The sequence below is a fragment of the Bombus huntii genome, chromosome 1 (genome assembly GCF_024542735.1).
Source record: "Bombus huntii isolate Logan2020A chromosome 1, iyBomHunt1.1, whole genome shotgun sequence".
NCBI lineage: Eukaryota > Metazoa > Arthropoda > Insecta > Hymenoptera > Apidae > Bombus > Bombus huntii.
In genome coordinates this window covers 9,380,781-9,407,625 of record NC_066238.1, presented here as the reverse complement: position 1 = coordinate 9,407,625, position 26,845 = coordinate 9,380,781, and the positions used below count along the sequence as shown (strand labels likewise).

General features: G+C 44.2%; 1 protein-coding gene across 6 annotated transcripts in view; it reads right to left on the bottom strand.

Moving 5' to 3' along the window:
• Positions 1-26,845, bottom strand: part of LOC126868462 (3-phosphoinositide-dependent protein kinase 1) — a 407,826-nt gene that overhangs the window by 232,345 nt on the left and 148,636 nt on the right. For all 6 annotated transcript variants that reach the window (XM_050623970.1, XM_050624053.1, XM_050624135.1 and 3 more), the window contains one exon: positions 26,551-26,589. In XM_050623970.1, the coding sequence (XP_050479927.1) occupies positions 26,551-26,589 (39 nt within the window). The remainder of the gene's footprint in view (positions 1-26,550; positions 26,590-26,845) is intronic.

The window sequence follows — 26,845 nt, the reverse complement described above, 5'->3', positions numbered from 1 at the left end:
TTAGGAAAGACTGGTTGTGAATGAAGCTTTATGAGAAGCCGGAGGAGAGCGCTGTGTGTGGTGCGACGCATTCCTGGCCGCATTCTCCATCTTCTCTCTCTCTTTCGTTCTTTTTCGCCGTTTTTCTCCCTTCGACTCAGACCCACCAACGACCCAATCCTTTTCCCCCGACAGAAACGCGCGACAGCGTAGAAGAGAAAGAGGAAGAAGGAGATGGAGAAGCGCGTCGCGGCGAGGCGAGGGCCTGTCCGAAGGCAGCAATTTCTTTTTTTCACCGGCAAGGATTCCTGGAACAGGCTGCTTCGCGCTGGACCCCACCGGGTTTCGGCAATGTTTCAATTAGGGATTCCACTGGTCGCTGGACAGGGATACCAAAGGAAAGGAGAGACGAAGATAGAGAGGGAGCGGGCTCGTTCTGTGAACAGGCCCTCGCCTCGATCCTCTCTCTGCCTTTAACCGTTCACCGAAGACGGTTAACCGACGCGAGTTCAAATTTAAAACTGATTCCGCCGAGATTCCGGACCCGGCACCGTCGTTATGCTCTAGAGAGCGCCTCCATCCGAGCCTCCCGGGTATCTCTGGAATCCGTCTCGCACCTTCGGACCTGCTTGCGCGCGCCTATCTTCGAGTACGTTGCATCGTATTCGTATATTTCGACCCAGAAATTTCCCTCAGCTGTTCAGTTTTAATCGTTTATTTTAACGAATAGGAATCTGTCGGTTTCACGGCAAAAGTTATCACGACGACACAAGCTGCAACAAATTATCAAATAAACGTGAACCTACAAGTAGGTGCCGATTACGTTCAAGTTGATATTTCTACTATACGATACAGTATACGTATCTTTTTGTAACAAAACTAAACATTGAAACGAGAAAGAAGTTCGTGATATTCACTATATTTGATGAAAATAAGAGAAAAATATTCGTTAACATTCAAATATTCCAATATTAAATCCTCTCTGTGTTTAATTCTAAATTCCAAAAAATTGTTCCGGAGGTGTTTTTCCGGCGGAAACAAGGGCTTTGTCGTGCCGATCCGCAACAAGGCTCGCCTTGTTCCGCGGCTGTCAAGGTTTTTCGTGTCCAAACAGCGATCGTGTAAACAGGCTTCTTGGCTTGGTTTGGGTTTAGCGCGGCCGGTCTGTTCGCGGTGCAAGCCTGTTTGCACGTTCGCCGGGCCCGAGGGCAGCCGGTGCGCCGGTACACAAAGGTGTCGAGCAACCGATAGGGCCACCGCGAGATCAAAGCTCGTTACGACGGAGCCGGAGCAACACGCAGGGAAGAGGAGGGTTCGATACAAGCGGCCTCGCCGGCAGATTGTATTCCAGCCGGCGGCGGCGGGGAAACGCCGCGTATCTGGCTTGTCCAGTCCGGTGGCGGGCTCACGAAAGGCCCCGACAAGCGCAATCTTCCATCGTGCATTCACGCCTCCGAGGCTGGTCGTCCGCCTCTCCGTCGGGACCTCTGCGCATTGTTTCCGGTCCCGCGCGGCCACGAGAGATCATTTCGCCAAGGAGAATAATGCCGGGGAATAACCTAGGCAACGGGGCTGAAACCAAGTACGTATGTACGTGGAGTCGAACCTGCGATGGTACTCCGTTGTTAGATAGAGAGAACTTTCAACGAGATTCACGAGAAAGGTGTAATTATTGGAAGTAACTGACCAATGCAATGATTGTTAACGAATGCTTTAATAATAAGCTACGCTATAACGGGGTGATATCGGTGACCCATTTCGAGATTGCCGTGTAATTCAACTGATATCGTAAACAACATTAGGCCAACCATTGTTTTCTAATAATAGAACCGAGCAAACAACAAGCTGCACAAGATCTAATCAACCTAACGATTCCTCCTCTGCACTACTCGTTCCAATGCACTTCGCATTCATTTCCACGAAGCTACCGCGTAGGATCGCAATCTTTGATCTAGAAACAGCTGTAAATAAGTTCAGTTTCTCTTTATACCTATAATCGAACGAAGTTCGACTCACGTCGAGATGGATACTCTGTAGTTTTCGTCGGATTACCAGTACGGTACGAATGGTTTCCATTAGCGCACGAATCCCACGATGCACGCTGCTCCAGATTGGACACGTTGCTCGAAACTGGCGAAAAATCGAGGGGGAAGGGGCGAGAAAATGAAAACGGGCAAACGATTACGTTGGAACAACCAGTGGCCGCGTCGAATAGCCGATTCGATTCGGATCAAAATCGTGGAACGTCGATGCAAGAGCGTCAGTGGCGTCTGCATCGGTTCGAATGGACCATTATTTTGGAAATCGAGGGATCTTTCGGGTTTAGAACCAGATAAACGTCGATGCCATGGTGATCCGAGCCGAGGCTGCGGCTACGTTTACGTTCGCGATAAGGATCGGGAATCCGGGCCAAGAGTCCAGCTTCTCACCGCGTTTCACCGAGCTTGATGTGCTCTTGGAGTACTCGTCGTTGATCCACCCTAGGTCTTCCGTTTCGGGGATTATAATCGGGGTGGAACGAAATGACTCGGAAGCTGAATCTCGGCGTCATTGTAACCAAAGTAAAATAGTCGATTTTTGCGGAGGAAAATTATTTTCTTATCGGCTAACATTTTAGAATGCCACTTTATTCGTTCTAATCGCCTCAGCTTAGCTACGTCGATTTCGTGAAATTGAAAAATTATTCTCTTAGCTTCATCATCGAAACCGAAGAATTACGACTATAGCCAAAATTCGAAAAACACGCTGCTTCTTAATTATACTGGAAACTATATACTATCTGTTAAACTAATTTATAGCAGATTCATATACAGAGGCTATGAAAAGTGTTAGCTCTATCTCCTCCAGAATCTGCCCGATATTTAATTAAACAAACGGCATTTCCGGATCATGCTTTGTCAACGTTATCACGAAACTCCTGCCGTGTAGTTCGTAAATCTCGAAGGACCGGTTCCGCTGATGCGATTCTTCAAAGCGGTCGAATGTCCCCGGTCGTGGGTGTAGAGGGCGAGGGTCGCATCGATAACATCCGGGCAATTCTAAAAGTCACTTTGTATGTAGCGACTCGGAGAAAATCCAGACCGAGTCGCACACAATTTCCTCGATACACGAAAACGAAAAGAGGGATGCTTCGGCCGTGTATATCGCGTGTTTCACTGAATAGAGAGATGAATCCTCTGATGCAGTCGACCGTTTCAAAAGCTTCGGTACCGTCGCCGGACGAAGATGGACAGCGATAAGAGACGGAGCTCACAAAGAAATCCCAATTCGGAATAGCGATATCTCGGTCGATCGGCGACCAGCCACGTTTCGTCCTGCCGAAGACAGAGACCGAAGTCCATCCGGCCCGACGCCTGCCAAAAAATTCGTCGAAATAACGGGAACGCTTCCTTTCTTCCTTCATCCCGCCAATAGAAAACGGATTATCGGCCAGCTTATCGAGTCTTCGAGGTAATCTTCATCGTGGCTGACTTTCTTTCAGACGTTCGATACAATGGACGACGTTTTGTTGACTTGAGGGTTGTTTCGAGAACCGCTTAACGTAATAATAGGAATGTAAATTCTCCGGTCTATGCGCAAAATCGAATTTTTGAGCATTGTCGCTTAATCCACCCCTATCTCGCGTACTTATTTCTGACGTTATTGGGTGCTGTATTGTAAAGCGGAATGCCAAATATAGCCATATACATATAGATGGAAGGAAACAAGTAACGATATAGCATATTACTGCAAATAACAATGAGCTTTATCGTTCACTGATAATAAACATATTGTTGATTTTATAGGAGAATACTGTAACTATGAATAGTAGGTTTTTTAAGAAAACCAGTTTGGAATAGAAAGTTTGAAAAATAATTAATTATCCATTTACAATATTATTAATAACGTTTGTATCTTGAAGCTCTCTGTACGGTAAAAAGTATTATTTACTCGACTTATTTACTAATTCTCCTTTGGAAAATTTATTCTAAGCGATTAGCAACAGCTCTGTTGCAATCTTGTAGTTCTCGATAACCTCGATTGCCTGTACACACTTCGAAGCTCGTAAATAAGTGATAAACCACCACGTAAATACAAATATTTGCCATAGAAGCGGGAGTTTCCGGTCAGTGGAATTAGATAACGTCGTCGGTTTCACCGATGAGATGCATCGGAGTCTACGGGACTTTCGCAAGATTTGTACATTCGTATCGAAACAACGTAATGGAAAGAAGAATTGCAAAAGAACAATGCAACGCGTTGATCCAGCAATGACGAATGAAAATATGAATTTTACGAACAAAAACAAAATTATGCTATGTAATTTATATATCGAGTAAAATTTTTGCAGTGGCAATGTGAGTTTGTTATCGTTTACAGCTTATCGCGACACAGTTCTTACATACTGTTCCTCTCTATTCACCAGTCCGATGGAAAGCCAGTGAAAGACAGACTTCAGTTTTCACGGAACAGACTTATCGCAACGTCCACGGTGTTATCAACCTCTCGCCTGACCTATTCCGCACTCGCTAATATTTTGCATCAATAATGTTTCGTTGACGACGGCTACGAGCGACGCGAATCGTCCCATGGTTTTCTGAAAAGTTACGATATAAGAAAATGCTCGTATTTTACAGTTACGAGACATTGCATGATAAGTTTAATTGTTATTAGCGTGTGACGAGCACAACGTTCTAGTTATGTCGAAGCAACGATAAGAACGAGCCAATTAAAGCTACGAATTGCGGCACGTTTGAAACGATATCTGGCAACATTAATGCAACTTTGTGACCGCATAGCGCATAGATAGTTTTCCTCGGGGAAAACGTGCATGTTCCTATTATTTTCAGCTTATCGTGGAGTGCAATTTCGTTACGACCTAATGTGTCGTTTGACGTTCTACGTAAATATTATCTTCTCGCATCCCAAGAAACCTAATCTCGAAACAGGACTTCCTTCGAATACAGGATTGTCTCAATGCTATCTTCCAGATTTTCAGGATGTCATTCCTGGTGTCGGGAGAGAGAAAGAGCAGGAGAACGAGCGAAAGGTTTAGCTCGTGTACAGTTGGTGTTTCTGCTTAAGTGAAAGGTTCTAAGTTTAATGAGAATAACTTTCAAGAAGTATGAAGTTTACATTTGACTGAAAGCTGATGGGGAGAAAAGCGAATACGATTTTTCCCTTGATAGTCACTTTCTGTAAAATTATTAAGACAGGCCAATATGTGTAATGCTTCTTTCGTGAAATTTAAAGTAATATTTCTTGAGGACTTGAACATCGTTCGACATTTTTATTTCTCCGAAAATCCTGCAAGAACGTCCAACTGACGTATCGTTGAATTTTTTAAACTAACTAAATTCTGGTACGAACGATCCTGGCATGATTTTCTCGGTAGAAACGGTTGACAAATGGAGTCCTATCCGTGAAGCGACAGGACATCGACGGGGACAGAGTATGCACCAATTATCGGGAAGATATGGTCTCCCGTTTCACAAAGCGAGACCGTAAAATCGATTCTGCAAATCGTCAAATGTATTTCTGCGCGTGATTTTTCCTCGTAATTGATAGCGAGCCAACATCGGCGACTTGGACTTTCACGCATCACAGACTGACTGGCACAAAGAGATCGTCTCCTTCTCAACCGATTATGCAACGTTTGTTTATGCTGCACGGAATCACCAACTTATCACGTGCAATCCAATTTGAAGAGAACGAGCGAAAAGTTTGTCAAACAAGTCTTGCGTTAATTTTGATATTTAATATTTATTGAAATATAGATGAGATCAACACTTTACCGACCAATAGCCGATTAATCGGTTTTTTGTCGTCGACGCTTACCGACCGATAGCCTATGAATCGGCTTTTTGTCGCCTACGTTTACCGACCGATAGCCTATTCATCGGCTTTTTGTCGCCGACAATCTTTCTCACTATTTGAGCAGTAATTTGTTATTTAGTACTAAGATACCTTGCTCAGTTGTGTCAGTTGTGTTGCTTTGTAAGCTCCCACAGTTTTATACCAATTTGAAAAATGTACCGTTCGCGATGAACGAAAAGAATGGTATTGGTGAGTCTATACCGAAACGGAGCCGGTGCCAGGGGGAATCTGCGCCTGAGCTGCCGGTTAGACGTGCGTATGCTGTTGAACCGTTAGCGGTTGGTAAAGTGTTAAATGAAAACTACAGCGTTGACGCAGAAGCGACACCGTGGTCGAAAAAAAAGAAGACACAAATGACAATTTTCAAGTAGTGTGCGTCGCATTTCTTGACTGGCTTTTAATCCACTGCGCTGCCACCAGATTTCTTCGTACGCAATAATAACGATCGAACGTGTCGCGAGCTCGTTATGCCATAGCATAGGAGATTAAGCTAAATCTCGGTTCCTCGTTGCTGCAGGAGGCAAAATATCGCAAGGCAAACTTGCTCGCGTAGCTAACATTCTTCCCTCTCATTCTCGAGAATTCACGCTGTATATCGCCCTCTCGTTCTCGTAGCCATCGCGTTGCTCGTTACCTAAGCACTAACAAATGATTCTTCCTTCCTTTCAGCCTAAGGCTGTTCCAGGTCGACAGCCATGTTTACATTGTGCGAAACGGCAATGCGTGCACGTACTTCGTTTTCGTCGCGTATATCTTCTTCGGGGACAATGATCGCTGAGAAGTACCGTGGTCACCCTGGAGTGAGCACATTCTTTTGAAGCACATCTCGAGGATGTTGTATAACGTTTGCCTTACACGCGGTACGAGCAGGAATATAAACCTTCAGTTTAAGATAATTGTGATAAAACGAAACAATTAATTATCGAAGCAAGTACACGTGTATTTGTAACAAATGTAAACGTATACACTAGAACTTGTTACGTATCAGTATATTCGTCTTTGCGTTTAGAAACGCTGATTAATCGCATTCACTATTTCGCTATCTCTGCCAAGTCACTGCGATGTAAAGGTAAAACAACCGAGAGCATTAGTAGCCTTAACGATATGGCGAGGTTCAGCATTAAACACGATTGATGTAGTGACATCCAGGGCCGCATGCAGTATTCTTGGTTAATAATAAAACAAGATTAAGATATACTTCATGCAACCTTAATTGAAGTTTCGAAGCTCTCAGTTTCGTGAGTTTTTCCTTCTTGAAGAAATTCGAGCATAACATTTTTAACGCCAGGCCGATTTATAAATTATTCATTACTAATTATATTCTTAATATTAGATAAACCAAGTGGTCAGCGACATATGCAATGATTAGTGCGCCGTGTACGTAGATATCAGGATTCGGAATCACCAAGAACTTCACTACCACATGCTAATGTACGTTGTTGAAAAATAGTCGACTCCAACGCGAGTCTCCAATACATACTACACACGTTGAACGAAAGCAGGTGAAAAATTAGCCTGCAAAGCAGCTTTGCTGGACGGCGAATCAGTCACCGGCGAGCAAGCAATTCACGAGTCCCCGGCTTAATACTTCCTCCGTAGTGCCACGTGCAAGCATACGCGTTGCTTACCGTCGTCGACTTCCATCGAACTACTGCATCATGCAAATTGAGTAATTCCGTCCATGCTTTATACGCCGATTATTCGCCGTAAACTTTCGTCGACGCTCCGTAACGGCCGCCGGGTAGGCTATGGCGTCGCGCGTCGAAGGAAAAGATGGTTTCCGTTCAAAAACACTATAACGCACACTGCCAACGACCTCTCGTTCGAGTGTGATCGTTCTGGACGATAAAAAATGAGACACGATCGTCAAATTGTTTCTTGTACCTCGTTTCGTTTCATTTTCTTTTCCTTTCTCCTTCTATGAGACGAATAGAATTAATCTGATAGAATTTGCATTTTGCACCGTTCTTGACGAATGAAGCTGATAAAAGTAGAGAACGAAACGACGTTCAATTAAGGAAAGATTAGAAGGGCATATGGGAGGCTGTAATACATCGAGGTCGAATTGATTTATTTCTATACGGTTCTTTATAGATACCATCCCGTATCTAATGGGGTGGACAAATTGAGTGAACAGAGCAAATGGGACGCGCTAAATATTCCAAACAGAAGATGTGCGTTAACGTGCATACTACAAATCTGGTCGTGTGTTCCGATAGACGTTGCTCCGTCGTTCCGTGGGGAAAAATACAATGAAAGCATAACGAATTGTAGCATTTCCCCCATGGCAGTTTCTAAGAGCGTTTCCTGTTTCCTCCCCTCCCTCCCTCACCGATTTATGACGCTGTATTATTTTCCGGTGTGATTTGCGATGATAATCTCCTGGATCAATAAGCGTAAATTGTTCCTGCGAAACCGAGCATAGATTTCGATTATCAAACGAAACAACGCTACAGTCTGTTTGTTACTGGAATAAAAAGCTGGAGATATTAGGCTGGCTGTGGTTTTCGGCCATATTTTTTCTCGTTATCCTTAGGAGCTCGTAATATTTGTAGCAGCGTGTACACGGTCGACTAACAAAAAGTGTACAGGACGCAAAATAAGCCGCGCGTATTACCGTGGCCAGCAATTCGTTACCTCTCTCAACATAAATACGGCATGAAGTATCGTGGCCGTAGTTTAGTTGCAAAAAAGCACAGAGGAAAGAAAAAAACGGCCAGTTTAGTTCCTTTTATCAAGGTAGAAAACGTTTTCGTGCACGAATACCGTGATTCTGGGGAATTTTTATAAGGGACAATAATCTCGTTTCGCACGCGTCTTTCCAGTCTAATTAATTCTTGTTTGCACTGAGATTCAGAGAGATTACGATTAACCATAAACTCTAGCACGTATAAACTAAAGCTGGCATGTTCAATTATCACGTTTATCAGTCTCCATCTAAAATACTTCATTTGGAGGAGGATCGAGAAATGGAATTTACGTTCTCTTCATCGCATCGCGTGGAGGAAGCTGGCATGGCGAACCGAGCACGGGAAAGATGTCGAGTATGACGAGCAGCGAAGGAGGTGCACGGTACTGGACTGACTAACGAGCCGGAAACCGGAAGTACTGCGTAGGAATCGCGTAGGAATCGCGTTTAACGGACGGTCCCGAACTTGTCCAAGCGGTTCAACTTCCGTTTGCAACGCGAGACGTTACGTCTTTTCCCCCTCTTTCTGTCTCGTGATTCTCCGACGCCTTCTTCAGGTTGCCTCCTCGCCGCCGGAAACCGGAAGCCCGTGTATACGCATTCGCGATTACCGGCTTCGCGTACGCTCGGTTAAATTAATACTTGCGCGCTCTCGTGCTCCACCTCGAGATCGAGCAAGTTAACCATCTTTTTATTTTTTCTTTTCTTTTTTACTCTTCTCCTTTTTCCTTAACGTGCTCCGCTTAACGACCAAGCGTTCCTCTTAATTCCGAGTCTCGCTCGGATAATTAATCCAGTTCCGCGATGAATCGACCGTCGTTGCGTGTTTCAATTATCGGCCACACCGAACGTGCCAAACTTTGAGGTTATGTAAAGAAGAAAACAAAATGGCGAGTACGAGTGGAATGGATTATTGATGTAGAGATATCGTTGGATAGAGGAACAGCATGGTCACGATATGCTGTTATATGCTATATACGTGATATATAGAACATGATACACTATATCATGGAAGAGAGAGCGACCTTGGTTCAAGAGTTTGCTCGTGTTAAGCTATTTGTTATAATTTGGTTACGACCGATTCTTCATTGTATTCGGTTCATCGTGTTTCAAGAAAAACGCGTCACGCTGAAGACAGAAAACACAATTTTTACATCGGATAACATCGTCGAAATGTTGTTCTCCAATGTTCCACATACATTCCGATACTGCACGTATATTGCTGACCCGGTAACCTTTTAAAGCAGTGAGCAACACACAACGTGGTTCTATTTAACCGTATCAGCTTGTTCGCAATAAGACTGAATATTTCTCAAAACACTTTGCATCAAGGGAAATATTCGCAAAGTGAATTGCAAATTATCGTGACGGGATCAATTTAATACGTTCTCTGCTATGAAAAAGGGAAATAACTTTCAGATGGAAGAAGGGACGATATTTCTGCCATAAACTCAACCAGCCAGCGCATTGCGATTCGGTGTCGGTAATTAGACGTTTCAGCAGTCGTGCAATCAAACTGAAAGCAATTCCATGCTTCTATCAATTTTACTGTGAAGTTTATATCCTGCAGCTTCAAAGAATTCGTGGCCACAGAGATGGCCGTTCAATTACGGAAATTCGATGTTTACGCGGAACGAGCGAGTGTGATAAATTCGAGCTCAGAAGAACCGCCATTTTGATCGTAAATATCGCCCGCCTCTATATTAAGATCATGAATCTTCGTGGAGTCCGCGAACGCAATAATTGCGTCGACCTCTGCGAAGATTCGCGACCTACATCGTGCGATTCGTTTTCGCTCTTCGTGCAAACGATCGTTCGCGTACGTGGCGTGGTCCTCGTTCGAAAGATAAAGAAAGAACGATGAATGGAAAGAATGATTTATTGGCCTGAGACAGAGTCGATGGTAATTGAAGAGGACTACGAAGCAATAGGTTAATAATGTGGATAGGAAATGCTTAATTGGTAATAATTACACTTGCCCGAGGGTGATGCACATCGTTCTGAAGAACAATAAACACGTGGGGTCTTATAGACGTAGAAATTGAGATTTAACTTTCATTTATCTTCTGAGAAAGAATTATTAAAGTCAATGAGGAATTAAATCGAATATGTTACGTTATCGAAGACTTTAAATTCTAACGATACGAAAAGATTTGACGGATTCGGCATCGGATTAAGTTAGCACGACGAAACACACTTTATTAGCAAAAGTCATGATACGATAAAACGAAATCTGTCGAGTCTCGTCGCATGAGGGGATCGTTCGTGATTCGACTGATCGACGAGACACGTTCGAACGAAGGAAAAGAACAAATAGGAAGGAGGAAAACGGACGAACGCTTGATGCGTTCGAATTCAATACGTACTTACGAATCCAAATCGATTCGACGACCGCGTATCATATCGCTGAAATGAGTAGGGCTGGCAAATATTGCCAGTTGATGCGCTGCCAGTGGTTGGAAAAATGAGGCTGATATCGAAATTCAGGGGGTTTCTGGTCACGTACCGGCTTCGCAAACACGAGCATTTTGAAAGCAAACTGACCCTGTCCGGACAATGCCAGCAAAGAGATAATAATCTGAACGAGCAGGTTGTACTGTTCAATCTGTGCGTTCCTACTCCTAAGTAGCATCCTTGTTTCTCTGGATATGCGCAAGAAGCTTTCAAATATGCACTCTGATAAGATAAAGATACAATATCGTGAAAGTCAGTGGTCCTGACTAAACGTCATCTTGAATTCTCAGCCTGAATTGGTATCAGTCGGCCAGAAGCAGGAAAATTCTCTTTCCTTCACATTTCCTAGGCATCGTAGGGATTTACTAAGTACAACCAGCTAAACAATGTTATTATTCCGCTTAGTTTCTTATCCAGTGGGCCATCATCGTGCTTCCCCTCTACGTAGACGAGTTTATTCCATTCATGTCACTCTCCATTGTACTCCGTGCCTCTCTCTTTTCCGGACTTGACTTGCTCACCCGTTGCACCCCGACATTACACACCGAGAATTTCAACGCTGTGCCTATTTCAATTTCCATTGAATCGAATTTCTTTCACAAGGACGTAGTGAACGTCGTAGTACAACGACGATGTTGACGTGGCTCTATCGACGAATGGGTGAACGCGGCAAGTTGCTAGCGATCGTTTGCTAGTGATTGCGCGGTTTCGTCGCTTTGGACCAATGGCTAGTAGCTGCCCTTATCTCGGCCGACAACGCCCAGTCTCTGCCAATCTGTATACGTTCGACGATGCACACAGGGTAAACTTGTTTGCTGTCGCAAGGTGCGCCTCTTGTTTCGCTGGTTGGACGCGGGCCAGCCTCACGTACGTCTCTCTGACCATGATTAACTTGATGCAATGGTAAACAGAGCACTTGACGATTGCTGTCGAACGCAGATTTCGGATGATGAAACACTGCTGGCTTGTTTTCCTGTTTTCCTGCCTTGATAGTTGGTAGGTCGTACGACAAAGAGAAAGAGGGAAGCGAAGAGGATTTGGCATGGTCCTTAATTCGTGCTTAATCAAATACGTATTACGTTCGTTTTCATTGTACTAGATGAGAATAGAAGATGTTGAATCGAAGTATCGAATCGATGGAATGCGAATTACGAATCTGTTAATCGCAACGATAAAGCTTTCGAGATTTTAGTTGGACGTGAAACACAGTTGTCGTTGGGGCCGAAAAATGCTAATGAAGAAGCTAGACCTCGATGGAAACTCGATTCTGGTGTAGTTTGTCGACCGCAGGGGGTTAAATGAAACGTCGACTGCGCGTAGACGACCGGTAACGAGATTTGACCAAGTTTCCACGAGATTCGTTCGTATCCCGAATTGTAACTTACAATTGCAAATTTACGGAAATAGCATCCGCTGGCCACGAACACGATTAAGCGTATTTCCTTGTGTTTCGATAGGAAACTTTTTGCTAGCCGTTGCACGGCTGAGTGGATTTTGTTTCGACGAACGTAGAGTGTTTGAGTTGCGCAACAGATTTCTTCTCTTTCATTTTAAAGCATCTTCAAAGTTCTTGCGATTGTGAACTATTCGTTTCAAGGAAGAATGTAATTACACCGAGACTGAACTTTCTAATTCGAAGATCGTTAAAGGTAATTTTAGGGTTATTTTAAGGTTATGTATAGATTATAAAAGGTTAGATCATAGAAGGTCAAAGATCATACAAGTCGTGTTTAAGATCAAGGTTTCTTGGTTGTATAGCTCTGTTACTTATCGCACACTTCTATTAATATGCAATCGTACGAAGAAAGACATTCCAAAAGTTACAGGAATGCAATACACTCACTGCGGGATATGAAAAATACGATTCTTCTCATAAAGTAATAAAAGAACGCAAGAAACTCCACGAAAATATCCAGTGCAATAATAACGAAATGCAAATCTTCTCCGTAGGGAATTCCAATCGCACATCCCATCGCTCCAGATGGACGATAACTTTGGTCAGACGGGTGCATACTACTGAATCCTACCGTCCTATGCATCGGCGAGAGTCGTTTCGTCGTAGCGCGAAATTCTCGGAATCCAAGCGGATACTCCCTCGATCGCGCCTATCGATCGGCATATTTGACAACGTGCCGCGTTGACATTTCGTAGCATCGTAAACAACGCGCATGACATCGTATGTTAGCAACTACGCGCATGCACGGACTTCTCTGGCGAATGGTGTTCCAACGTGAAGATCGAACTTTCTACATTTACTTTCGGATACCGAATACATAAAATCAATAATAATTCCATACAAAACAAAACACATCATTTTTAAACAGTTTGAAATCTCCTTTGAAAGGATCTTTTAAAGTCACAGCCGTCTTAAAGATGCTAGTTGTTATTACCAGCGAATCGTACGCGATTCACAAGCAAAAGTCTGGTATAGGTTCTCGCTTATAGTAACTTTACCATGTAGTCAAAGAGCCAAAAGGAAGAAAAATTAATTTCTGGATCGAACGAGCAGTCTGGGGGATAGCGTCTGACAAACACTATGTCATTCCACTTTCGGTCGATCAACGGCGCAGTGGCGCGCAGTTGCATGCGTGGCGCACGTCACGAAACATCCGTATTATTTAACGAGGCCGAGCGGGACAAGAATTAGGACACAACACACGGCCGTCGCGTTTTAATACACAGCGAAGATCAATTGTTTCCCCTGCGGACACTGGCACGCGTTTCGAGGACCGTGTCCATCGGTGGCAGGTCTTCCCTTTCCCTTCTTCCTCGCCTTTCCACCACCTCCGCCATCGCTGTATCAGCCACCGCCACGTGGTACCATTTTCACGGATGGTTCCCCTGAATTTGCATTTATCGCGTGTCGCCAGAGTCACGCACCGTTAATGCGTACGCACTTGTCGCTATTTCCTCTCTCCCTCACAGCCCTCCCTGTCTCTTCCTCTTTGTCGCTTCCTGTTTCACCGAGGGTCCTCTCTCCTTCCTTGCAATAAAAGCTCGGCATATTTATTAGAGGAGAGGCAACGGGGCCCGGTGTCGACATAAATCTAGCGACACGCGGGAAAAGGAGACAACCGCCGCTCGAGTGACGAGGAAACGAAGATACGCGACTCCTCGACCGGGAAAGGAGCCGTACCTATCTCCTGTGGTACACGCAAGCTCGTTAATTTTTCGCGGCCATGTACCCTGGGTGGAATGAACGTCCGGAATCCGAACAAACCGACCACGTTGCGGGCAACCAGACAAGAAAGTGAAAATTCTCGAAGACGTTGTCTTACTCTCTGCCAACTATATCGGGCCTTCCGGGAATTAGGTTGTGCAAAGAGCGACTCCTGTATCTCGCAGATTTCCTCGTTAAACAGATGTGTCTTCGCTGTTTTCCTTATTTCTCGAATGGCAAATATTATTTTGTTTTAAAGGAAAATGTCTTCATATGGTAGTAAGGCCAAATACGGTAGATTAACATCTGTCTTACGATCGAATAACCATGTGCACGTATTTAACGTAACGTGTGTTATAGGATACGCAATTAAGGTGTAAGAATAATCTCACATATTAATTATAATTGTACACGTACAACACCGTACCTAATTAATACGCGGTGTCGATCCATCTGCTTCTTCGATGCACATGCTCCCATTAATCGTGTCTTCTTTAACCGCTTCGACCTAACCGTGGGAACCGTTTTTGCTCGCAATCGTTCAGCATCTGTCTTGGAAGTCGAGCTACGATCGAAAGATTCACGAGGCGAGAGAGGCAGCGATGATGACGATACACGAGTTCAACGAGATTGCTTGACCCGAGCTGGAGAGGAGACGATCACATGCTCGTGAATCAGTCTATGGAACTGACCGATCGACGATCGAAATTAATTCCATTTGCAGGGGGTATGACGGCGCCAGGAAACAGATAGAAGGCAGAGAAGCATAACTTTAGTGCCAGAACGTGCTAGGCAGAGCGACACGACGCTTCTCTGTCTGCGTTTTCGCCGGTGCCACGGTGCGGCGTTCGCTCTCTCGACGCTGACCTCGCTTCTGCTTACTCTCTTTCCCTCTTTCCCTCCATGGTTCGACGTTAGTCGGTCGCGATGCGTCCAGTCAAACCGAGTCGCGACACGAGCTAATGAATTGAGTGCTTGAGTGGCGTCCTAATGATGAAATCACGAGAAACATAACAACATCCTCCGTGGGCCTCCGCCTCGACCCTAAGTGACAATGATTTGCCTCGTGACTCGTTGGTTCTTCGTCTTCCTCCGTGGCGAGCTACGCGGCCACGTGATCTATGTTTCTATCGGACAAATTGTTTCTCGAGGACGCCTGAATTTTCTGCTTACCCCACCTCCATACGATTCGCAGCGATTCGCGCCGATAAATTCGATCGTTTTGTCTTTCCTTTCGAGGGAACGGACATTAAGAGATTACACGGTACTAAAGAGAGGACGATGGTAATTAGGAAAATGTGCGCTATGTTTGCTATTTCATCGGCTATCCGGGGAATAAAGATGAAACGAATATGATAGCGAGGGAACCGACGAACAAGAGACCGTGAAGTTCGTCGCGTCGTTTCCGTATTCCGGGGAGAGAGTTGTCTCGCAGTCAAAGTATACCGACGGTTTTGGCCGGCTTTGGACCGCGACTCGTTCAAAGAAATTCAAATCGAGTTAAAATTAGCAAGGCAAAGTCACTTCGATGGGATGGTCCCTTCTGATCTTCAATATTCCGCTCATAACATCGGTTTCTATTCACCGATCGTCTAGCTGATCGTTCTTGCCAACGAAATTCATGCCGAAATCGGCGTATCTGCATGTGTATCCGATGACTGGCTAGGTGAGATCAGCGAAATACTTTTTATGCTTTTATGCCAGCCTCGAACAGCAAAAAAATTAATCGACCAGACGATACAGACTGTTACGAATCGTTACATCATCGTTTTTTCCTGCTTCTCAATTTATGCAGCTGACCAGTGTATCTATCTCTTAAGTAGCTCAATTATCGAATGGAGATTATTCAGAGATAGAGGATCAGTTCGTAATGCAGAGCGAACTAAATGGTGTGACAGTAATACGTTTCGTCTCGCGACACAGAGTAATCAGTTCATTCGTTTTCCGCTCAGCTGTTCGTAAACGAAAGCCAGCCTCGACCAGTGCGGATTAATTGGCTTGCATGTTTACAGATTAATTGGCAATTTCATTGGAATCGTGTTTACACGCAAGACGTTTCGCAGTGCTATCTTTCGATTGTGATCGCAACTTTTTCTACGCATCGTTTCGAGTAACGAACTCTGTTAACGCGCCATTTTCCCTGGCACGAGGAAACTCGCCAGCGCGTAATGTTACTGTTAGGCTATTTCATATTTCCGGCTGTTTTCATCGCCGCAATGCCGTCAGATACCACCGCGATACCCCTCCGTTTGGACGCGAGGATCGTGCTCGCGTGCACCTGCAATCGAGAACCGTATCTCGTCCGTTTACTTTCTGCGGTAATTGTAATTAATTTAGCAAGTTTCGTATAGTAAATTGGACGAATTAAAAAAGCACAGGAGCGTGACGATCGAGAATTAGAAGATATTTATCGCGCAAAATTTTGCAACTCGACATTTTTGCGCAACAAAAACGCACGGGTCACGATCGATATATGTAGTAATTTCATTAATCAAATTCCATCAAGTTTCGAGCGATATTCGAGCGATATTCGAGCGATATTCAAATCGACCAACAGAGAGCGCGGAAATCAAGGGGTTACGAGTAGCGCGGCAAGAGCTCCTCCCTCTCTGTGTTGCTCGCCGCAGAGAAACGTTTGTAACCAGTGGCGCGCATTAAAATTGATCAGAGACAGTCGAGAGAGGTTTTCGAGTGGTCAATGCGGGTGGAGTTCGAAATCAATTTTAATCATGTAACCATGTGCACTATTGTCAGGGTAAAGTCGGAGCTCGATGCGCAATCGTCGATACTACTGCAAACAAATCGAAGAATAATAATTAAATCGTGCGCCACGGTAGGTTCGCGTGGCCCACGAAAAATGACCAGGCATCAAAGTCGACCGTTAACTTTCCCAGCCAGAGCATAGCATTATGTAATTAACGGGTCGACTATTATACGAAAATTCATCAACAAATTGGCCGTGATCGAGGCTATCATTGAACGCCGGCCGCTGCTCAAGTACTAAGAGCAAATTGCGGTTACTCTCGCTAATTGAAGTCCCGTTCGTACACCCATGTACGCTCGCTATAAATAGGTCCGTTTCGCCGCCAGTTTCGCGCGCAATGCGTGCAGACACGCGTGTTTTCTTGCCTCTCTGAATTACGTATGACGTTGTTCTGTATCACGTATACATACCGCGACAGAGTGTTAACTATATGGGCAGGAAGTCTGACGTCACTGGTAGCGAATTTGGGTAGCTTCAATCGGAGCCAGTCGATGCTAATGGACTCTGTCAAAGGGATCGGTAATTCGGTTTCTATCGCGTACACGGCCGATTTTCCGCGTCGCTTTGTCGTTGTCTGGCTGGCCATTGACAGATATAAACGCGCGCCCCGTTCACGGATGAGGATTTGATCACGCGAAATTGTCTTTCGCGATCGCTCGCTCGCTTCGATCAACTTACCCGGAGATAAATGGTACTCCGTTGTTGACGATGTTACACGATATTAGAAGGGAGCTTTTGAGATAGGATAGTGGAGTAGCTTGTGCGATTAACAGCGAACTTTTAACTCGGTAATCGAATGAAATCACGAAAGGACATTTTGTCATGGTGGGACCGCGACGAGCGTTCGTAAAATCGCCGCTTCGCTACGAAAGTAATAATTTTATACGCCATTTACTGATGTTCCGTCAGGATAGTGTCGTAAAATGCGATTCTTAGCTATGTTCAGGGACACTTTCGGAACGCAGAAAGTCATTCGAAATTTTTATTCAATTGCCTATACGTCTGAGCAACATGGCAACAAAATTTTCCACGCTTGCCATTGCCAATCTGCGAGCAACGTGCGTACATTTTACACGATTCAATCTTATGAAAAAAAAGAGAAAAGACGGGATAAAATACTGGCGGTGCCGAGTGTTTCCATAAAAATTCAAAGTCCAATCTCGGAGACGAGTTCGTGAAAAAAGCAACAGGGGTGAACAGAGAGGTAGAGGGAGGAATTAGACAGGGCCAATCGACGCGGGAACGAAAGGTGAATATTTCAGAAAGAGTCGCCGTGACGATCTACGGGAACGAATATACGCGCCGCTGGCGTGTGGCTCGCGTGCGCCTCACGGGGATGGCGGATCGATTGTCCTTGCCTCTCAAGGATGCTCTCGGGGTTGGTTTGAAATAGAATTTATAGCACGCGCTTCTAGCATATTAATAGACCGAGCAACGCGCTATGCTGGAGTTGCCGATCCAATTGTCGCGTTGCATCGCGAGCGTGCTACAGGATTTGTCTCGCGACACGAAACTTTAGCTTTCCAAGTAAAAGGCTAAATTCTTGAGCTGATATGACAGCTTCGTATTGATTTTCCTTTGAGATATTACCTTTGTCCGCCTCATACACGTCCTACAACAGTGATACAGCTTAAAAAAGTTTTCCAAAAAGGCGAGAAGCTACTTGGAGGCTTACAAATTATTCTCTTGCCAAGGTTGAATATTAGTTGATAGTTGAATATTATTTTTGCAATTTGTCAGTTTTAGCCTTTGAAATCTTCTCTGATGGTGTTGATGCTTTTCTAATAAAAGACTAAATTATTTTAAGTAGTAACTTAGCTTTGAGAAGAAACAATACGCGTGCTAATATATTTCACAATATCGAATAAAAATATTACACAAATTAATCGGAGATTATTTTATGAATTTATTTTATGAAAAATTTCTACGTAACGGCAATAAAGAATTACAATTTTATGGGCCATTTCTTGATAAACAGACTGAACTATGTTGCTGAAAATACAATGCTGTTTGCTGACCATTGAAATTCGAATCCCACGAGACAGACTAGCATTTACGTCAGAACGGTGTCCTCGCGAGTCTCCGCGCGAAATTAGGCCAAAAAAGAAGATTAAACAGGGGTACAGTGACGCCAGTTATCAACTTAACGTTTCCCATGGGAAAGTCAACGTGTGTCTACAATAATACTAAAACACACCGCAGCGCTCTTCGCGAAGCGTATTGGTTAACAAGCATTGCGTGAAACATGTAGAGGAGAAATATCTAGATCTCTATGCGTTTCTTTAATACTGTACCACATAGATCTCTACAGTATGATCGTTCCTCCATAGGAATTTCTATTCTTCTCAAATTTCGAGAATGGTGGACAGTGGATGCCGATTCACGGTATTACCCTCCCGTCCAGCCACGGAATTAATTCTATGTGTTAATAAAATCGTAAATATATACACTGTAGTATTCATTGTACGAGGAGTTCTAAACATGCTGTGCATTGTTTTGTTAATGTTGAATTTGTTGGTGTTAAAAGTTGCAGTAGCTAGCATTGAAATTCAACTTGTACACTAATGCAAGTATCTGTGTTTTAGTTGTGACACTGTTGGCGTCTTATATACATTAGGATTTATCCAAGCAAAATATATTCTAATCAACAACAAGCTTCACAATTGTATAGTGTTCTGTTAAGGTCAAGTTAGTGTTAACATCAAAAAGGAGGCGGATTATACTGTGCCATCGAGTTTCGTACAGTAACAAGGAACATGGTGCGCACAAGTTTTCACACGTGTCTGTATCGTTCTACACGTGGCAGGTTATTTTTTCTTCTGCGACACTGTGCCCCTATTGATGTTTGCAATGCATTTTCTCGCTCACGTGGACACCGCGCGTCTCGAGTAACAGACTCGGTTGCATTTACGCGTGGACTTCGCTCGCAGCAATATCGAATCGAAATTCATTCTCGCTACTCCTCGATCTTCCCTGCTATCCTCGTTGATATCCGATCTTGATGGTCATCTCGTTTTTCAATCGCATTCGCGACTCTAGAAAGCGTCGCGAGCTCAACGTCGTACACAACAAATGACCACTCGATTTCTTTTGTGTCGTTCTAAATACAGATCGTTCGTGTAATCACGACACAGAACGAGAACGTAAACCGCAATTTCGACTCGATTTATCGTTGCAATCTGTCGAGATAATCGAGTAAACTCGTTTCCGCAAACTACGGTGTTCCTGCAATTTTCCGCGTGATAAGCGTTCGCGAATCGCTCGACAACGTATTTGCGCATCAATACGAAATTATGCTGCTTCGAGTTAGAAATCTCCGTCACGCCGTTTGATCGTTCAATATTCCACTTTCGAGCAATGTTTGACCACCGTGATATCGCAATATAAACATTTGGTCTGTATCTGGCGGACGCCTAAATTATTCTAAGCTATTTGTCGTCGTAACCGGGGGAGAACAGCACGATAGGTATATATATACGTATATTCTCCCTCTGTCTTTTCCTTGTCGTTCTGCTTCCTCGCTATGATCTGAACGACCCTAATAACTATACTTTACGCTAAGTTTCCGTGTATTAGCATATTTAACGAGCAACGACGCCGCGTTATTTCGCGAAACGGCAAAGCATTAATGGCCGCTTGACTATGCGCCGTTCGTTCCATTGTGTCGGGATCGTCTTTACATTCCGCATAAAAATTATTCTATCTATTCGATATGATTCCCAGTGAAATAAGATTATCACACGATCTTCGATACTAATGAAACTATCGGATGAAAATTCATTTCGATATTGAAAATATCAGACTAAATAATTCAAATCGCTCAAAAGTCAAATTGATTAACTCTATTTTTGTAAATTTTGCTGCTACAAAATACGTGATTAGTTTCTTCTGTAATTAACATTTTAGAAGCCAAACAGCCATGTAGATATGTATGCTTACAGATAGCATCTTTCGTAGACACGAACCTTTTCCGCCAAAAACCGATAACACTAACGATTGTACGATCGAGTTTCAACAATTACACGTAGGAAGTTTCAGGAGCGTGTTCCATACGGTTCTAATAATGGCCATTAAAGCGACGTATCGCGCGAACCTTCTCGCGGGGTAGGAGAGAATGGCAGAGGGTGGGCAATAATTGCGCGAGCAAGCCGCGAAATTAGATTACGCCGTGCCAGCAGGAAATCACGGCGCATTTAATGGCGGCGATGAAATAAAGAAAGCCACTCGCGGCAGGACCATTTTCATGCATTACGCTACGCTGGCTACGATGCATTATTATACATTATGACGCATTACGACGCGTTACGCCGCGGTTATGTCAACCAACTTCGCCACAAGTCTTTCCATGAATTATGTATGCGAGGACTCTCTTTCTCTAACTCTCTCTTGACGTGGCCCCGATCGAAAAAAAAAAAAAACTCCGACCAAACTAGAAAAAAGCATATCGTGGTATCATTTTATTTTAGAGCGTGGAAGATGATTACGGAAGTTTATTCGTAGTTTGGAGACGTTTGGATTGAAAGAAGAAAGTTCTTTTCTACTTGGTTGCAGCTCATTTAGATCGAGCATCTTTCCAGTTTTATGCGACTGTTCCACGTAATGGAGGTAGATCCACGACATCTTGCCACTGCATTCCCAGCAATTCCATTCGTACTGAAGATCTGTCAAGTCTGTTTATGCAAAGGCAAACTTCATTCTATGGGTCTACGTCGCAAACATCCATTATCGAGTCGAAGCTTGAATCACGCTATGCACTTAATCCCTGACAGAGAATCAGCCAGTGAAAAGTTAAACAAATGCATCTACGTCACACCTGAACGTACTGCACGTCACAAACAGCGACTATTGGAAAAAGAAGTTGGACTAGTAGACCTCGGCTATTTATAAAACAGCTCGTTTCAATGATCCATCAAACGCGGTAATGGAAATGGGAAATATGGTAATAGTAGAAGAAGTTTCCTGATGTTCGAATTCTGACAGTCTGATCTACCACGTAAAAAACGAATAACAATCTACATTTTGGCCAACAAGTTTAGTCGATTACGAGAAAAGTCACAGCTTGTACGTTTACGATAAGTTCATTAAAAATTCTCATCTATAATAGTCAGCGTCGACTAAAACTAATATTGAAAATTTTCAAAGGAAATTCTATATGCACGTCGAAGAAGTTGAAATCCTATTACCCGAGCTAGCAAGAAGAGCTGGAGAGGACTCTGTTATCGGAACTGGTCGCACTTATCCGAACTGCCTGATCCTCCGATCTGTTCGGATAAACGAGGTTCCAATGTTCGAAGGTTCGTTCAGAAGCTGAAGGGCCGGAGGAAGAACGCAGGCTGGGACTTAGCCACGCGTGTATACAGGAAAAGGGGGACAAGATCGAGCATACGAGGTGCAGAAGAAGGGAAGTCGGTGGCTTCCCTCCGGAAACGACGTCTGAAGGCTAACGTTAGCTCCGCACAGTTTACGTGCCTAACCTGGAGGAAGTATCTCGAGCTGGGCTCACCGGTCGTTTTCAGTTCCACTTCTTCCCCCTTGCGGAATAGATCTCGGCGTCCTCCCTTCCTTTCCCTCGTCCTTGCTAGACCACTGCGAATCGTGTTATAGCGTCTGATGTTATTTACAAGCTCGGCCGACCGCGCCCCAACGCAATTAAACCGGCTATTCTTTCGTCTCGAAGAAATTACTCGCGCCGCTAACCTCGCCGTCGCACCGCCGCTAAATTGAACGACGTTCTGGATCAGAGATTCGCCGGTGATGCTTTTTTTCCAGATGCGGCTCTTTATGACCAGAACGAACGTGTCCCGACTCTTATTTGCTCGAAACGTTGCTGAAAATGCGGTGGAACAGCGGGAGACAAAGTCACGAGGCGACTCCTGCTGTTAGATTACCGGGTCTTCCAGTCGAGGTCGGAATTTTAATCTTTTTTTCGCTGCTTCAAGAGGAACAGGTGGAAGACAAAATTTAACGAAAGTACCCGACAACCGCGGTTAGGTCTTTGACACAGTTTATAGAGTCGATTCTCTTGAAACGATCCAAGTTAGCGGATGTTTATGTTTCTTTCGCGAGTTCGTTCTACACAGTTTAACGAACGTTAAATTCTTGAAGAAGAACGTTGAACGAATTCTGAGAGTTATTGATCTGCGTTAAGTTCAATGACAGAAAAGTGGTACAAATCGTGCCTTTAGACTAACAGATTATTATCGTTATTAATAATAATATTGAAACTCGTAATTCTGTTAGAATATCGGATAATAACACGTACGGGCTTCACAGCTGTGGCAGGTACAGCGACGATGATGACGCGTCGAAATTTCAGTAATGAGCTATCGTCAATTATGGATGTTACATTATTAGCTTGCTTTCGTAGTAAATGATACACGGGTCCCAGCAATTTCTATAACAATATAATCACGTAGACTCTTCACGGTTAAAAGTTTCAACGACGATCACGCGAGAGCCAAAAGACAATCGTTTCGGCCGCCGTAATTCGAATTTAGAGCTCCACACGCGTGCCCTCGTGTACACGTTTGTGGCTGCGAAATTTCCACTCCGTGAATCTCTGAACAGAAAGCGTTCGATTTGCCTGTCAAAAGCTACAGCGATCGCGGGAACTGCTGATAACGCGAAGAATCGAGTGGGCAGCGCGCTAATTACAGCCAATTAGCCGAGCCGATTCAGCGATGACGAAGAAGCGTGTTAGTCGAGTCGTGAACCATGCCGTTTTAAGGGACGATCCTTCAATTAATCATTAATTACCTAGACGGATAACTTTAACCAACGAACATGCCTCGTCGTTAATTGACATCGATAGCTCACGCGCGATTCTTCGAATGGCTGGATTTTTAGAACAAAGAGTATCGTGGAGACGAGGCGTGGGATGACTTCAAGGGAAAAGCATACGCGATCCACCATGGAACTTTAGTAAGTAATTACCATAATTTTGAGGATTAGTAGATTTTAACTTGGCAAAATTCAAATCTAGTTGACTCAAAGTTAAGATTCGTGCGGGCCAGTGTCTTACGAATTAACAACCGCGTCGAACACGAGAGAAATCGTCTCTGGAAATGGGCGTAGATATTGATGCCAGAGAGGATGGGAAGAGTAACGTGTTATACGGCGGACGGCACTGCAATTAATTAATAATTTAGAGGTAATTGCGACAATTGTCGGGCATTAATGGAAACGTAGGTAGGCGCGTCCCGCGAAGGTAATGTCGTCACGCGGTGTGGTCACCGTGTCACGTCACGGGACTCCGGCGCGGCGCGGCGTGGTCCGTCACGGTCCGCGGGAGGATCGTTATATTAATTTAGGGCTAGCGCTCATTAAAACTTAACGATAGCGCTCGTTATCCTCGCCCGATAACGACGCACGTACCGATTATTATTCAGCGATTATATCGTGCAGCGTTTTGTTTCGCCTTCGTTACCGTAGTCCAAAGCAGAGCAATTATTACGGGGCTCCGCTCTTTTCCCGGCCACGGTGTCGTCCCCTTTAATTCGCCTTCGTACTCTTGTCGAACCTCGTATCCACAGTTGCGTGTACCACATCCTAGTCCTTCAACAACGGTTGAGAACGGGAATATTAAACATACAGACTATATTCAGGGTAACTGTCTTATAACTCCGAAATCAATGATATTTTGTAGAACAAGGAGAACTTTCTCGCTTGTTTCGACGAAAGGATTCTGAAGTTTGCCATCAACATTCTGAAACACCTTGTATATGTCGTATAACGCCATGCGTTATTATTTGGAAGGAAGGCGAGAAACAATTCCAACAGCTAAACATTACCAAAAAGGAAAGTGACGAATTCACACATTAGCTTTGGTCATCTCAATTTGAATAACGACAGAATCATCAGGCGCAACGATCCACGTGGGCTCGTTCGCCACATTTCCTTCTATACCACGGTTTGACGCAAAGGATAACGATAAGGAAGGATAACGAAAAATCTAGAACGACAATCAACGATTAGTCGTCAGACTGAACGAAACTAACGGGCGGCTCCATTATTCGAAAGTAGAGTGGAAGAAGAGGTGAAGAACTCTGGCGGAAAGTTCGCCAGGACTTTGCCAGAGAACGACTCGCTTCGGAGATTATCACGTCCTCTCTGAGCTGTTCCCTCGGTTCTCCATCGCCCTTGCTCTCCTTTAATCCCCGTCCCTTAGCGTGCAGCTCATCTTGCATTCTACGAGGATTAAGGCTGACGGCATTCCCGGGTTTAATAAGTGTCGCCCGAATGACGTGAATTAGTCCAATATGTCTGAAGCTGCTGGTAGCAACAATTCAGGCCTGCTGCATCGCGTAATTAAAATTACTCCGCGCGTCATACTTTACGTCAGGCCCGCGCTACCTGTCGCGAAGAGGCAAGGAGAGGGTGTCGCGTCGTCCCTGCAGTAATTGAAGGCCCACGAGAGGGTGGTGAGAACGTCTTACCGAGACTTCCTTGCGACGGAGGATGCACGCGCCAAAAATCGCCCCAGATACCAGACGTTTATGGTTCGTAACCCATTTCGATAAATGAGAAACCTACGTGATTCAGAAAATCCATAGCATTCGTTTATTATACTCTGACAATAGACAACTTGAGCTTGATCCATCGTATTTTCTTCTCACTGAACTTAAACAGCAAGCTTTAAATATTGTTCTGTAATCATTGTTTAATTGCAAATTCTAACATCGACGCAAAGTCCCTCTTATTCCAATTTTTATATCTATAAAGAAGAGAAAGAGAAATACACCAGTTATTATATCAATTCATTCGTCGTATCAAAAGGCATGGTTTAATCTGTTCTTCGTTGAAAAGTGCAACGCTATTCATCCCCTAGTTAGGTCCAACCGATTGGCAAGCCTGCACCCTCGCAGGGAGAATGGCACTCTTAGGGGCTGGCCTAGTTTCGGCATCGATGCGCTGGTAATTGCATTCGCCGCTCGGTGCCGAACGTGCGCGAGTCCTCGTCGAGATCGAGCACAGTCGGATATTTAATATAAATCGGGCGAACGGCGATATTGCGGAAGAGGAAAGGACGGGAGCAATGGCGTATTCCTGCGCTGCGGATGCAATCTCGACGCATCAACGGGCAAAAGTAGGTCGTCGTGGAAGATATTTTTATGCGGCCAATTTTTAACCACTTCTCGGAACTGAAACTGATAGCCGATCGATGGAAGTCGACTCTCCAGCCAACAAATCGATTACGATTGTTAACGATTATCATTTCAATTTAAAGGAAGTGATTTTTCTCTTTCAGCTGCCATAATAATCACTTCTCTCGAATATCAAGTGAATCGTTCGAGGCACAAACCATGGCTTGTTCATTTTTCATCTGTTAATATCGAATAATAATATAAATTGCATCTTTCTGATCTGATTCTTCTAAATACGAGAACGTTACTTTTCAAGTGAAAAACATATTCTGGAATGAAATTTCATCCACGATACCGTTAATACGATCCCCTTTACAAAACGACAGCTTTTTTAAATGTTAAGAATTCAGCACTTAAATGTTCGAATACCGAGACAATTAACAATACTCGATCATTGAACTTCAGATTGCACGATATAATAAACTGAGCATCATTCGTACCTGTGAACCCGAACGTCATAAAAAAAGAGATACTCGTAACGGAAGATTGTTCATTTTGTACTTACCTTGACCGGCGAATCGTCCGGCGTCTCGCATTCCTCCAACTGAAACGAAAAAAATGGAGAAAGACACGAGTTAATTGGTGTTGCTTAACGGTGGAGGGCGCGTTAAATTTAGCGGCACGCATCGCGTTCAGATCCGGTTACGAAAACTTTCCGACGCGTCCGCCCGGTTTTTTTCGTGGTCATCGTTTTTATTTTCAACCGTCGAGAAGGACGCTGCGTCAAACGTTGAACAGGCGATCGACCTTTTGGAAACGAGAGCGGCACGTTCTCGGGGAACGACTCGACGATCGCATGA